Raw genomic sequence first — 15,610 nt, forward strand, 5'->3', positions numbered from 1 at the left:
ACACTTTTTTATTAATTATACTACAATGGATATCTTATTACCAATCTGCAAGATTAATTTATTTATCTTTAAAAAAAAAACTAACATGACAAGCATCAACTGATGTCAATTTCTAAGGAAAAGATAAATTGTTATGTGATCTGAAATATTCATTGATTTATTTTTTGATTTAGACATTAATTGACGGATTATCTAGAACAGCTGTAGCAGAATTTGTCGAGGATTTTGCTATAAAAAGGAACAATTTTATTCCTGGGCTCATTAAGGAATCTCTCATAAGCAGAAATATCACTCTTGCAAAATGTTTGATCTGAGTTGGATATTGGTATTCTGCGGTCTGATTGGCCTTTATTTAGGTGGTGAGTATAATACATTTTTTAGTTGGTGAGTATATATTTAGCTGGTCAGTATAATACACTATTTAGATGGTGAGTACGATATATTTGAAAAGAGGTTTCAGATTCCAAACTGATTCTTTGCCAACATATATTGAATTTCATTCTCTTTCATTATCGGCCCTGTCGGTGGGGCATTAGAATACACTGACTGCCTCCCTGCAGAGGGTAAAAGCCCCTCAATGGGGGTCCTGGATATGACCTTAAACTATATCCAGTGGTGAGGCCCCAGCTTGCGGGCTTTGGGGAGTGTTTAATTACCATTGCTCCCAGGTCCACTCTGACCCGGAGTGGTAGTACCTGTTAGGGTTCCAACTATGGGTTAAATAGAAACCGACTTGAAAACAACAAATATATTCTACTAAAAAAATTTTCTTCAAAATCGTTGGATTCGGCATTAAATAACCCGAAAAGGGTTGATATGCCGTAAAACAAAAACAACCAACCAACTTTCGTTATCGGCTCCATTCTTCAATCTTTTACTTCAATTTTATTGCCTATCAAATCGAATACCATTCCAGACAATTAAGAATATATCTCTGTCTTTATAAATAGCGCCCAACTCGTTAAAAAAATTCAGAATCGTATTATGTATGAATGTTTAGTCGAGGTATTTGAATGTTGGATTTTTAGATATTGCTATTAGACATGGCAATCGGTGGCTGGAAAGGTGTTCCGTAAACGAGCATTATCTTGGAAGCATTCAATGTAGCGATTCGTGCTGGCTAACTTGATTTATTTGCAAAATGTGGAGAATTAAAAAAACTGAAATTTGTTCTCAAACATCATGAATCTTGAACAGGCATGTTGTGCGATGAGAGTAGATAAAGGAACGTTGAATAATTCAACTCTAATTTATACATCTATAAAAGTAAGAATGTGTGTGAGGACACTTCTCAACCTATATACTCAAGGATTTTTTAACTACAGACTTGAAATTTGATATATAGATATTCAGTCAGGTGAAAAACTTTTAAATATGTTTTCATCCTGAAAAAAGGGGCTGCTAAGGGGTCAAAATTGCAAATTTTTTTCGTGAGGATCATCGGCTTTTTATCTGTTCGCTAATGGTTTTATGAATGCGCATGCGTGAATAGTTCACATTACAGATTATTCACGTTAAGAATAAGTAGTTTGAAAACACCCGTTCAAGATCGTGACACGCTGTTCTAAAGATTATTGCACTTGATTCACTGTGTTTAGGTTTTGGTTTCGATCTCAGCTCGAGTATTTTTTTCTTTTTTTTTACTTAAAAAAAGTGAACGGTTTAGAAAAAAAACATAATACTCGCATGCACATATCTCAGTTTCTGTATAATTAAAACATAATATTCATGCGTATTTTACGACCGGGCAACGCTGGGTGGCCCACTAGTATATATATATATATATATATATATATATATATATATATATATATATATATGCGTGCGTGTGTGTGTGTGTGTGTGTGTGTGTGTGCAAACACATTCAATTCGGAGGGGGAATAGAGTGAGGGGGCAGAGGACATAAATAAAGAAGGTGGTCGTGCTCTAATCCGAGAGGACAGCCACCGTATATATATATATATATATATATATATATATATATATATATATATATATATATATATATATATATATATATATATATTAGTTGCCTTCAATAAGTTTCCAGACATTTTCGTATGTGCACTTTTATTGATAGTACACACATGAAACTCTAGTCCCTATAAAAGTAATCTCCTCCAGCTGCAATGCACTTGTACTTCTGAAAAACCCCATGGAAGTTCTCTTGTATGAGCGTGCCAATGACCCTTGTAACAGCGTCTTTTATCTCCTTAGATGTTTCATAATGACAACATCCAAGGTTTTCCTTGAGCTTAAGGAACAAGCAAAAGTCACAGGGAGCAAGAGCCAAGAACAGTCTTGATGCCTATCCTGGTCAAATAGTCTGTGACAGGGATGGAGTTGTTAACTGCATATTTGGGACAAACTTTGCTCAAATCTTCCACGTCTTCAGTTCCACGGATAATTGTGTGCACAGTTCCCACACTGACATCAAACTGTGCACTTATTGTCTCTTTAGACACACGGCTGTCTTTATCCATGAAATTTTTTAATTTACCAATCAACTCTGGTATTATAACTTCCTTACTCCTCCCACACCTCTCATCATCACTCACATACTCCCTGCCTTCCTTGAATCTCTTATGTCATTCAAAACTGATGCATGATTCATGTAAGATGGCCCAAAAGCAGTTTGAATCATTTCATACGTTTGTTTCGCATTTTTCCGAGTTTAAAACAAAATTTTATTTTATATCGTTCTTCTAAAGTGTCCTCACATTCAGATTGCATTTTTGAAATTCACCAGCTGTGACAATCAGGCTTTAGTAGGGTGTATTCCAATTCCTGTTGTAGCTGTTCATTTGAACCTGAAATCATAAAAATTGGTAAGTCGTCTCATAAGATATACAGCAATAACATACTAAATTTTCAAGAGTCTCTGACAATTTCAGATGCCTGTACAAAAAAGTCTGGAAACTTATTGAAGGCACCTTGTACACACACGCGCGTGCGCATGTGCACGCATGCGTGTGTTCTGGGCCTTGATAAGTTGTGATGCCTATGTAAAAAAAAATATATATCCTAGTGCATATAAATTTAATTATCAATTCAATAAGAATATATGTGTGTGTGTGTGTGTGTGTGTGTGTTACAGATCAAATAAGAAAAAACTCTAATCCATCCAATTCTCTCTGCTCATCCTAAAAACATATTTTCTTTGTAATTGGATGAATGTTGTCCCAACATAAAACATAAAACAAAAGACAAAAAACAAAAAACAAAAAACATAAAACAAAAAACAAAAGACAAAAAACAAAAAACATAAAACATAAAACCAAAAACCAAAAACCAAAAACAAAAAACAAAAAGCATGAAACAAAAAACAAAAACAAAAAACAAAAGACAAAAAACAAAAAAACATAAAACATAAAACATAAAACATAAAACAAAAAACAAAAGACAAAAAACATAAAACAAAAGACAAAAAACAAAAAAAACATAAAACAAAAAACAAAAATCAAAAAACATAAAACAAAAAAAAACATAAAACATAAAATAAAAAATAAAAAACAAAGTGTATGTTTCTTATGTTCTCCATACTTATGGATACACAATAACTTGTTGGGGCAGAGTAAGTAAACATGTTCACATACTGATAGTTTCAAGACTTTCTCATGTGTAGCGTATTAGTGAGTAGGTAATGTAATTAGACACAAGGTCGTTTTTAATGTCGGGGTGGTGGTGAAATCAGCTCCCCCCTCCCCCAAAAAGGAGCACTCTGGCAGTATCCAAATAAATAGTAATTGTCTCAGTATGAAGGGTTTCCTCTACATTAACCAACGACTAATTACTTAACTTCAGTGAAGCATCAGAACAGATACTACACTTTGAGATATCAAATTTTTTATTCGGGTTAAAAAAATACAATATAAATTAAACATAAACAAAAAATTAAGGCACAAGGCCAACTCAAAAAGGTAAGAAGAATAGGGATTGTTGGTCATCCTTGTCACTCTAGAACTAAACAAAAAATTCTCTTAGCTAGCATCCTCTTTCACCATAATACCGCATTCACCCTTTCGTACTGGGGGACTTTCTACTTAGAACCCAATTGTTGAAAACATTTTTTATTAATGTGTAAAAACAACCAAAAAAAGATAATAATAATAATATTACACTAATTCATTTGTGTCAAGGGCAAGTGGAGAAAAAAAAATAAAAGTGGCTAGTAAGACCCTCCCAACCCCATCTTATTGATAGATCGCCCATTTCACTTAGGTTTGTAAAGGAACCTGGGGTCCTGCGGACAGTCTCTGGGTCTCTACATGGGACGAAAGGGAGAAAAGAATAATTGGTGGTGAGAGGTAATGTTTGTGATTAATTTCTTTCTCTCCAACATGGGTGAAATTTAGAAGGGGGGGGGGAAGAAAAAAATCGGAGTTAGGAGGGAGTGGGATCTTGAAGTCTTCCTAGTCGGAGAGGGATGGGGCACTCACTCGGTTAGCTAAGAAGCTAAAATAGGATCGGGGTGGGTCCGATAGACCCTGGAACTTCGTGCTCCACACCTAGATCTTGGCCCAGGCCAAGAACAACATAAAAAAAGCAAGCCGTTTTTCTATTTATTTAAAACTAGTGGGAGTGCACAGCGTTACCCGAGTGTGGTGATGTGTTTGTGCACGCGTGTGTGTGAGAGGGGTTAAATCAAAACAAAATGGAAAATAAAGAATAAGCTTAAATATTATAACTTTTTTAATCGAGAAAAAAAACAGGGAACGTGATGCAAAATGAAGAATAAGCGAACGATCTTAAAACTTCTTAAAAAATTCGGAAAAACAAAAAAAATCAGCGAACGTGATGTAAAAAAATAAAGAAAGAAAAAATGGCATAAATAATCCTGTTTCAAAAATAAATATCTGATATCTCAGCACGAACGTTCAATCTTACTATATCGATTGGTCTATGACCGTCTGATTATGCCGTTTTTTTAATATTTAAACTAATTCAAGAAAGAACGTTTTTGTGCATGCGTGTTTGGCTAAATTATCATGAAAGAATGAATTTTTACTACCCTCCCTGTACAAAAGTGTCCAGTTGAGGGTGAAGGAATTAATGTTTTTAGTCAATTTTCGATATTTGTTGTCCGAAGGGTCGACCTTAAAAATGATAGCGATCTCGTGAAAATCTGTCACCTTTGTCGAAAGTTTTAAGCAGCCATACAAACATACATACATACATTCCTACATACATTTAAACAGATTTTTGCCCTTTATAATATAGAAGAAAATATACCTTTGTTATATATGGGTTGTAAACCTACATTCACTAGCAAAAGATCTCACTAATTTGCATATTATTTTAAACATTTATTTCAATTAATTCCCTATTAGTTTTTTCGGTTTTCTTATGGAGTGATCATATTTAGTTAACAATTATGTGTAATTATATTAATGCAGATATTCTACATGATTTAAACTTGCATAATATTTGCATAAAAGGTTACAGCAAACACAAACTTATTTCTATTGATTTATGCTTGCACATATATATTTGTTTAAAATGTTTGCCTGCCAAACTCTTCTGTCAGTTTTTGGTCTATATACATGAAACTTAATATATAGGGTATTCGAACCAATGCGAACCTTTATATTTGGGTTTTATTCAGAGAAAACGGGTGCAAAAGTGTGAAAATTAAAAAGAAAATGGAGTTTGCCAGTGAAAGTCGAACGACAGCATTACAAATATGCATGCATAACGTAGTAGCTATTGGTTCATATTTTAATTTTAGCCTCGCAGCGAAAATGTCTTCACATATATATATATATATATATATATATATATATATATATATATATATATATATATATATCAATCCGAAAGAGCTTTAACAAAAAACAAAAAACATAAAACATAAAACCAAAAACAAAAAACAAAAATCATAAAACAAAAAACAAAAGACAAAAAAAAAAAAAAACATAAAACATAAAAAAAAAGACAAAAAACATAAAACAAAAGACAAAAAATTATTATGAGATCAAGCTGAGTTGCGTTTTTCATTTAACTTTCATGTAGACTCTGTACGCGTTGATCTCTCTCATTTAAGCTTTCCTAAAGAGATTGCTCTATCATTTACAGATTACCTCGCGCCAAAGAGCTGGACACAAATTTTTTTAAATAATAATAATAATAATAATAATAATAATAATAATAATAATAATAGAATAACAATAATAACAGAGACTTTCGCTGGCGAGGACTTATATTATTGACCGTAACCAGTCATACAATCCTTTTGAAATTTTCATCTCTATTTTTCTCGTTATGTACTGAATATTTGTTAAGCTATATAAAATATATTCGTTATTAAATTTTAAAGATTTTCTATTCTAAAAGAAATTTAAAAAAATTTAATCTAAAAAAGTTATTTTAAAGTTTTTGTTAAAAAAAAATTCAGATTTTCTCATTATTCATACCTGTATTACAAAGAGGAAGTCGCAAAAAATGAGTTGTGGTATGAGGAGAAATACAAACTGAAACAGAGAGAATATTCAGACCTGTAATAATACAAAGAGGGGGTTGCAAAAATGAGTTGTGGTGTGAGGAGAAATACAAGCTGAAATAGAGAGAAGGAGAGTTTTAAAATATAATCTTAAAAAGGTAAGTTACAAGTTAGAAAAGCATTTCATCCAAGGCATGAAAATTGTTACACAAAATGTTTTTACTATAGGCTTTAAAAATAAAGGGACAAGATTCAATTTGAATTTTATTCATTTTCAAAGTGCACTTTTATAAATTTTACAAAGTAAGGTATAAAAATTTAAATTAAATTGAATAAAAAAATTACCTTGGATTTATTTTATGTAATGTACATTTTGTTGCAATTTAAAAACATCTTTCATCTAGCAATTAATGATATAGATATAAAATTTTCGATTATTTTTTTTAAACCGTGCAATATATATATATATATATATATATATATATATATATATATATATATATATATATATATATATATATATATATATATTAATTAGTGTCTTTGCAAAGCCAGAGGGGAGACAACCAGCAGAAAAATTGAGGCTGGCCTACCAGGAGTCTATATATGCAAATGTAGGCAAATTTAAGCATATTTTATTGGTTTTAAAATATAGTGTGTCTTTTTTACCAATTGTTATAAAATTTTGACCATGCAATAGTATTATAATGTTCAAAAAACTGCTATTCATGTGGTTGTGTCCAATAGAACTAAAGATATGAGCATTTCAATATTCAATTTGGCTTCCAGTGTATATATATATATATATAATAAACAAATCCGGTCGACCGTAATAGCGGACGTATGTCATTGCATCTTGTGTGCGGACGTGCGTATAACGCGGCCCACCAATATATGTGGATGGAAGAATTGCCAGTTTTCCAACAGTGTTAGGGTCAGTTTCATTTCTCATGCAATCGTGCAGATGTATGTATGAAGGCGGCTGAAGGTGTTTTTGGTGAACCGAATATATAGGAGCCTTTCAGACTCCATTTTTGCTGCCATGTCGACTATGAATTGTTGCAGAAGAGGTCCACCCGGAAGGAGAGTATTAAAATCGTCATCGCGAACCATCAGTCTGTATGCTTAATATGCTCTGCATGTAACATTTTTTGGATTCATCGTCGTTTGTTCAAAGTTTTGTTGACATGGTATTTGAAAATGGTATCGATCGTCACTGTAAGAAAATAGGGGATATTGTAGTGCGTCGTATGATCGATGCATTTCATTTATTCGCTGTAGACCTCCACCCTTAGTATGAATAACTATGTCGCGTTTGTTGTTGTGCTCACCCTGGATGACTGCAGAAACCTTGTTGCAGGTAGGAGCATTGAAGCGACGTTCATGTTCTCCTGTAGGACGTTTGTCGGCGTTAGTAACAATGGAAAAATTAGGCAGAGAAACATTCTGTAGCACATACTTGAAACTTTGAATGTATGGGTTCGTTTCGTGGAGCATGTCTTGAAGCTGCAAAACAATACTGAGTTGTCGTCGATCCGAACTGTCGTTTGTTTCGGCTGTAATTGCTAGTTGGTTTTCAGTTTGTTGGACGCAGTCACTGACGAAGTAGAGTTGTAAGAATGATGGTTGTATGGTGTCCTCGGGTAAAAGGGACCCTATTAGATGGTAGACTTGGCCTTGCATCTTAAATGCGGGATTCCAGTTGCTTTTACGGACAATGTTTGCACCAAATGATGTCATTTGGAAGTAACAGTTGAAAAGTCGGATGGCTTTCCGAAAATATTTAGATTCATCAGTCATGCCTAAAAGTAGGTCTCGCAGTGGTTGAGGTAAAGTCTGTAGGGATCGTAGTTTAACTTTACTCGAACAGTAGCATAGGCTTGGAGGTTCCGCCACCCATTTTTTAGCTTTGCAGAATGAACATATGCAATTCATAGAACCGATGCTAAAATCCTGCCGGGTTGAGAAGTCATAGTTGGTGTCATAGTTCAATGCTTCGCTTAACCAAAACTCCGGTGAAGGGCATATGTTACTGTGAGAGGTATTAAACCTCCGACTTACAGTCTGCACTCATTACCTTCGAGCTTCTGGTGGTTGAGATGACCGAGCGGCGACTTTGGATGTGTTGTCTCAGGCAAGTCGTCTGACCCTCGCTTCAGTAGATTTAGCAGCTCTTGCTGAAGCTGTGGAGGCTGTGTTAGTCGCTCTCCACCAAGCTGTCCTTTCTGTAGATTTGTTGGCCCTTGCAGAAGACGTACTTGCAGCATTAGCTGCTCTATGGTTAGCCTGAATCTCAGCACTTTGTGAAGAACGTAGTTGAGCCATGGCTGCAGCGTGTCTAGATAAACGGTAAGTCTGTTGAGTAACAGTTTCAGAATATCTGGTCCGAGTCGTACGCTGTGCTTCGCGAGAGCGTAATAATTCTACTTCATCATAGTCTAGGCTTGCTCTGGTGTTCCTAACAATAGTCGCTGCTCTCGTGCACCTTCCGAGCTGATTTTTTTTTGGTGGCATTGCTGCGAAATTACTCTGTGGGTGTGTGTGGAATTGAAATGGAATGTTTCAAGCAAGTGGTCAGAAAGGGTTGCGGCATATCTTTATTTAGTTTGCCGTAGGCTCTGCCGAAACAATTGTTGACAGAGTTAATATTTAGATAGTGTGTATTGTATAAAATGTAATAAAAAAAGGATGTCCGGGGAAAAGGGCAATCAATATGTGTATATTCCCCGATACATCAATGTAGACATATGGGGATTAATAGAAATTATATAGAAATATAGTTTGGAAAACTTCTATATCTAAATATATATAAAACAAAGAAATATATACGAAAAATAAATGAATTGTAAGATAAAATAAATATGTAAAAATGTAAATTTTGGAAAAAAAAATCTCAATCGAATATTTATGTGAAGATTAAATTAGAAAAGAGAGAATTTTAAATAAGTGTTCGTAAATGCATAAGTATTATATAAGCAATGTGGTTTTATTGTTGTTATGAAGAGTGTTTTGTTTTGATTAGTTTGTCAAAGAAAAAATCAATTGTGGTAAGTTATGAATTTGCATTTGTATGAATAAATGTTATTTTAAGTGTTAATTAAATTCAAGTTAGCTTAAAAAATGGAAAAACTATTTTAAAATATAAAAAATGTTAAGTTGTACTTATAATATATTTGAGGTATTACTATCTGTGAATTTCTGATTGAAAAAAAGTAAATGGTTCAGTTGTATGAATAATCGTATTTCAATTAACGGATAAACATTAAGAAGGTCTGTTCTCAAGCAGAAAAAAAAAGAAAAGAAAAAAGAAAGAAAAGAAAATACGCTGTAATTGTTGTGTGTGCGTGTGTGCGTGTGTGCGTCGATTGTAAGCGAGTAGCAGTAGTACTAATACCAACAATTCCATAACACACGGCGAACATTAAGTTATGTCAAGAAAAAAAAAGAAAGGAAGAAAGAGAAAATACATTGTAAAACACGCTGTAATGGTCGCGTGCGCTAGTGTGAATAGTAGTACGGATACCGTTGCTGTCGCGTTGCTAAGCAACGAACTGAAAAAATGGCCGATCATTTAAATGTGCATAGTAAAAAAATGCATAGCTAATATTAGTTGCCGATACTTGTATAAAACATTTCGATGCAATACCTACCCTAAAACACTGCCAGACGCACTGAGTACATCTGTGCAAAATTTCATAAAAATCGATCCAGCCATTTTTGAATCTATAACGAACAAACTCTCACACACACAAATTTGCATATATATATATATATATATATATATATATATATATATATATATATATATATATATATATAGAAGTGAAAGTATCTGTCTGTCTGTATGTCTGTGTGTGTACATTTTCCTACGCAATAACTCTGTCAATTTTCAGTCCACAGACTCGAAATCTCATATACAGGGTACTGAGATTCGGGAAAATCTTTGTAATCCGTTTTCAGCCAGAAATTTGGTTGGTTAAGGGTCAATGTTCAACGATTTGACCTTTAAGAACTCTACCAAACTCCTCCGCCAATTTGGGTATAAACAATTGAAATTTTAGATATAGGTTCCTTGTGTTAAAGAACAGCTGTCTGTTCTTGTAAGTGAGTAAATATGAGATGGGATAGCTGAGGATTCGAACTTGCGAAGCTAGATTTGGAATTGAGAATTCCGATCATAAGTTAAAATAAATACAGAATGTTATTGAAAATGGAATGTAGAATTACTATTGTTTAGTTCACACAAAATAGTTAGATATCTGTTTATTGAAAAAGGAATGTAATGATGAATTTTGTTCTGTCAAAGAAATGAAATTAAAATAAGGAATTTTAAAACGAACAATCGAAAATGTTATTTGTAAAGTGGGTTAATCAAAAAATAGGTTTGAGGGTCGGCTTTGTAAAAAACACGTGAAGAGCGATGCATGTTTGAAAATGTGAGGCATGTAAGGCCATGTGTCTGATATGCACGTGTTGGTCATAGATAAGTCAGTCACTCAGTCGGGGAGAAGAGAGAAGAGAGAAGAGGAGTCAGAGACAGAGCTAACATAGAACCTTGGAAGCGGGGGTTAGAAGAAGAATCATGTAAGACTTCAATTCCTTGATGCAAAGCCATTGATCGGTCGAAAATGGAATAAACGAATATCATCATCTTTTTGTATTTGCGTCTTCGTGTTATGTTATTCGACAACAGAAAAGGTATTGTCAATTTATATTATAAGAACTTTGTGGAAATCATCATCTCAAAAAATAGGTAAAGAAATATGTGTGTCAATGTTATAGAAACACTCCCATTCACAGAACTGTCAAACAGTATAAATGTCAAACGCACTATCTCTCGGTCTATCTATATATCATAAATCTCCTCTCATTGAATTACATGCCGTCGGCTCTCCTGTATTAACATGTGCTTGTCTCTTTATATATACAGAATTGCCTCTCTCTTTATATATACGCAATATATCTACACACGACATGAACACACTGAGACTCTCTACTAAGACTCTCAACTCTAATATGACCAACAATAAATAATATATAAAATACGTCATCCCTTTTAATATAACCCCTACGTAACACTTGGACATGGATCTAACTCAATAATTTGATTTGAGCCCAAAACATTAAATGTTAAGGGGTCATAATATGGGTCAAATTAAAAAAAAAATTGACCTCTGCGGTCAATTTCTCGTCTAAACATTTGAAATTTTACATAAAGGGTATTCAGAGATAGCGCAAGCTTTTTAATCGTTTTTTTTTTCGACAGATTTTCACAAGATGAGTATCATTTTAATGCTCGACCCTTCAGATGACAAATACCGAAAAATTGGCTTAAAACATTTCTTCACCATCAAGTGGGCACTTTTCTACAGGGAGGGTTCGCTTTTTTCACCGATCTTTTCGAAAGCCTTCCCCTATTTTCGATTGTCTAGCCTTAATTTAAATCTACGTCACTTCCGGTTTGGTGGTGGTCGTAACAGCAAAGACGTCAGATTTTTCCCGTTCTTTTCCTCCTTCGCGGTACGGGTTTGAGCCTGCCTTCCTACTACCACTTTTTTTTTTGGCTCAACACACAAACCTCCAAACACCCGGGCAACGCCGGGCAGAAATGCTAGTATATCTATAAAAGTGAAAGTGTCTCGGAACAGCAAGGACGTCACGTTTTTTCACGTTCTTTTCCTCCTCCGCGGTAGGGGTTCGAGTCTGCCTTCCTACTACCACTTTTTTTTTTTTGCTCAACACACAAACCTCCAAACATCCCGCCAACGCCGGGCACCCATGCTAGTATATATATATATATATATATATATATATATATATATATATATATATATATATATATATATATAGAGAGAGAGAGAGAGAGAGAGAGAGAGAGAGAGAGAGAGAGAGAGAGAGAGATAGATATACCACCTTTTTGGCAATTTTATAAGTTCCAAATCTCAGCGACTATTGATCAGAATCGAACAAATGCAGGCTCGTTTGAAAGGTAATTACCTGAATTGTGTAGTGCGCTATGTGAAATTTGTCATCATCTATTATCAGAAGCCTATTTGTACACTTTTTACAACCATAAAATGTGTCAATCAGTCATTTGTTTTCCTAGTTTGGAATATGAATTATAGATCTGATATTTCCTCAAAACCCCTGGCCTTAATGGAGGGGAGACTAAAACTTGCTGCTATGGTTTGAAATGATCTAAAATAACAGCAGGGAGACTTAATTCCAAATATGTTATATATCCTTTCTTTGCTTTTCATACATACAGTAACTTTTACAGTGTATAATGATTAATTGGTACTGGAGATATTCATAATCGACCCTATTTTCGAAAGAGAGGAGATATGACAAATGACAATATTTGGAATCAAGTCTCCCCTTGCTGTTATTTCAGATCATTTGAAACCATCGCAGCTAGTTTTCGTTTCTAAATGTATAGCACTCGTCTGCTTCCAAAACAATCCCCTCAATTATCTCCCTTTAATTCTTTCATTCTCTCTGTTTCACTTGTTACTCCTCTTTTCGCTAGAGCAGTGAATTGGTAGCAACAGTAGTCGCTGAAGCGACGTAGTTGCTATGGAAAGCAGTCATAAAAACGCTGCTCACCTCCTTACGTTTTTTAAGATTTTGAACATCACTAAATTCATCATCACTTTTGTTTTACTGAACGAAAATTGAAAATTTCTTTTCACAATATAGCTGAGAAGGTGATCTATAAACTGTAAAATTGTCTGAAATTTGGTCGAAAATTAATGAGTGAGCGGTGAAGCTTTAAAGCAGTTCTAAACGACTAAAAATGCCACTTTACCATATATTCAAACACGTGAATATATATATATATATATATATATATATATATATAGATAGATAGATAGATAGATAGATAGATATAACTATTTTTTACTATAATAATTAAATACCTACAGACACTAGTGTTTCACTCTTTCAGGAATCTTCAGTGCAGTGTGTCACGATTAACACCAGTCGAACGATTCGCACTCGGCAACACGAGACATCTCTGGCTCGATTAACGAAAACCGTATCCATTCGGCTACCATTAACCGCGTGAAATAACGTTGAATTTAAACATTTTAATTTTGCATATTCTTTACGTCAGTCAGCTAAATTGACCGACTTTAATTCAACCGAAAGTGCTCAATAATAAGAAAGAAAGCCATTAACCGCGTGAATATATATATATATATATATATATATATATATATATATATATATATATATATATATATATATATATATATATATATATACAAAACATCTGGCCGTCATATAGTACTGGTAATCTGACAGTCTGACAAATCTTACCTACATTGCCTACAGCCATTTTCAGTTAACAGGCCTTCTTCTTACTCTTGATGGCTGTGGCTAAACCCGAGCAACAGCTGTTGACATCATGTTCCGGTTAAAGCCGAGCGAACGTAGTCTCCAAATATTTTTGAATTTTAATTTTCATGAACATATTCTAAAAATGAATTATATACGATACAGTTATAAAGTGAATAAACATAATAACAAAACGGTTTACTGATATTCTGCAGTTATTTATTATTGTGATAATGTGTTTGTACGCATTTATCCTACACCCGAAAAAATATTGTGAAAGTTTAATGTTTTATCGGTGTCACGTGGCCGCTGAATCACCGGCGGTGAAAGTTCCTCATATAATAAAATAGCCACCTCGTTACAAAGAAAACTAATTAATTTATTAAATAAAATTAAGTAGAACGTTAACAGACATATAAAAACGTATCGCACGTATACGATAAAAATGCTATACCAAAATGTCGAAGCAATCGGGCCAGTAGTTTTCTACATTATCAATTAGCAACATACGAACATTTACATTTTTATTTATATAGATATAAACAAGTGTAATTTTGCTGATTGTTACCTATGCCGGAGGTAGTTATTAGGTTGGTGCTAAAAAAACCCCAAAATGTCGTGTAATGTCAAAAAATGATATTATTATTGTACCAATCGAATAAGTTGAGGATATATACTAATAAGTAACAAAATAGAAATAATACCATCTATCCACACACACACACACACACACACACACACACACACACACACACACACATATTGTAACAAGTTCAAAAAACGTATTGATGCCTTCTTAAATGTGGATCAATAAAAATGTGTAAAGCTCAAGAGGAATGGTGGATATCCGTAAGCATTATCTGGGGAAATTTCCCGTAAAATTGTTTGGGTCATTTTCGTAAACATAGTTTGGGATATATTGAGGTAAGCATCATTTTGGAAGATATCCATACAATTATTTTAGGGGATGTCTGTAAGCTTTGATTGATGGGATTTCTGTAGGCATCATGTTTAGGGAATTCTGTAAGCATTGTTTAGGGGATATCTGTAAACATTGTTTATCGGATTTCCGTAAAAAATGTTTAGGGGATATCCATAATCATTTTCTAATGTTTGGGGGGATATCTGCACGCATTGTTTAGGGGATTTCCGTAAACAATGTATAGATGATATCCATAATCATTTTCTAATGTTTGGGGGGATATCTGTACGCATTGTTTAGGGGATTTCCGTAAGAATTGTTTAGGGGATATCCATAATTATTTTTTAATGTTTGGGGGATATCTGCACGCATTGTTTAGGGGATTTCCGTAAATTTTTTTTAGGGGATATCAGTAATCATTTTTAATGTTTAGAGGATATCTGTACGCATTGTTTAGAGGATTTCCGTAAAAATTGTTTAGGGGATATCCATAATCATTTTTAATGTTTGGGGGATATCTGTACGCATTGTTTAGGGGATTTACGGAAAAATTGTTTAGGGGATATCCATAATCATTTTTAATGTTTGGGGGATATCTGTACGCATTCTTTAGGGGATTTCCGTAAAAATTGTTTAGGGGACATCCATAATCATTTTTTAATGTTTGGGGGATATCTGTACGCATTGTTTAGGGGATTTCCGTAAAAAATGTATAGATGATATCCATAACCATTTTCTAATGTTTGGGGGATATCTGTACGCATTATTTAGGGGATTTCCGAACAAATTATTTAGGGATATCCATAATCATTTTTTAATGTTTGGGGGATATCTGCACGCATTGTTTAGGGGATTTCCGTAAAAATTGTTTAGGGGATATCCATAATCTTTTTTTAATGTTTGGGGGA

At 33.8% G+C, this 15,610-nt stretch overlaps 1 protein-coding gene across 1 annotated transcript in view; it reads left to right on the forward strand.

Annotated features, from left to right (window-relative positions):
- Nucleotides 1-201: 201 nt before the first annotated feature.
- LOC145291410 (uncharacterized) overlaps nt 202-15,610 on the forward strand; it is a 64,922-nt gene continuing 49,513 nt past the window's right edge. The window contains exon 1 of the mRNA XM_080137216.1: nt 202-359. Within this exon, the coding sequence (XP_079993342.1) occupies nt 302-359 (58 nt within the window). The 5' untranslated portion in view covers nt 202-301. The remainder of the gene's footprint in view (nt 360-15,610) is intronic.

The sequence above is a fragment of the Euprymna scolopes genome, chromosome 12 (assembly GCF_053919585.1).
Source record: "Euprymna scolopes isolate OS-2025 chromosome 12, ASM5391958v1, whole genome shotgun sequence".
Taxonomy (NCBI): domain Eukaryota; kingdom Metazoa; phylum Mollusca; class Cephalopoda; order Sepiida; family Sepiolidae; genus Euprymna; species Euprymna scolopes.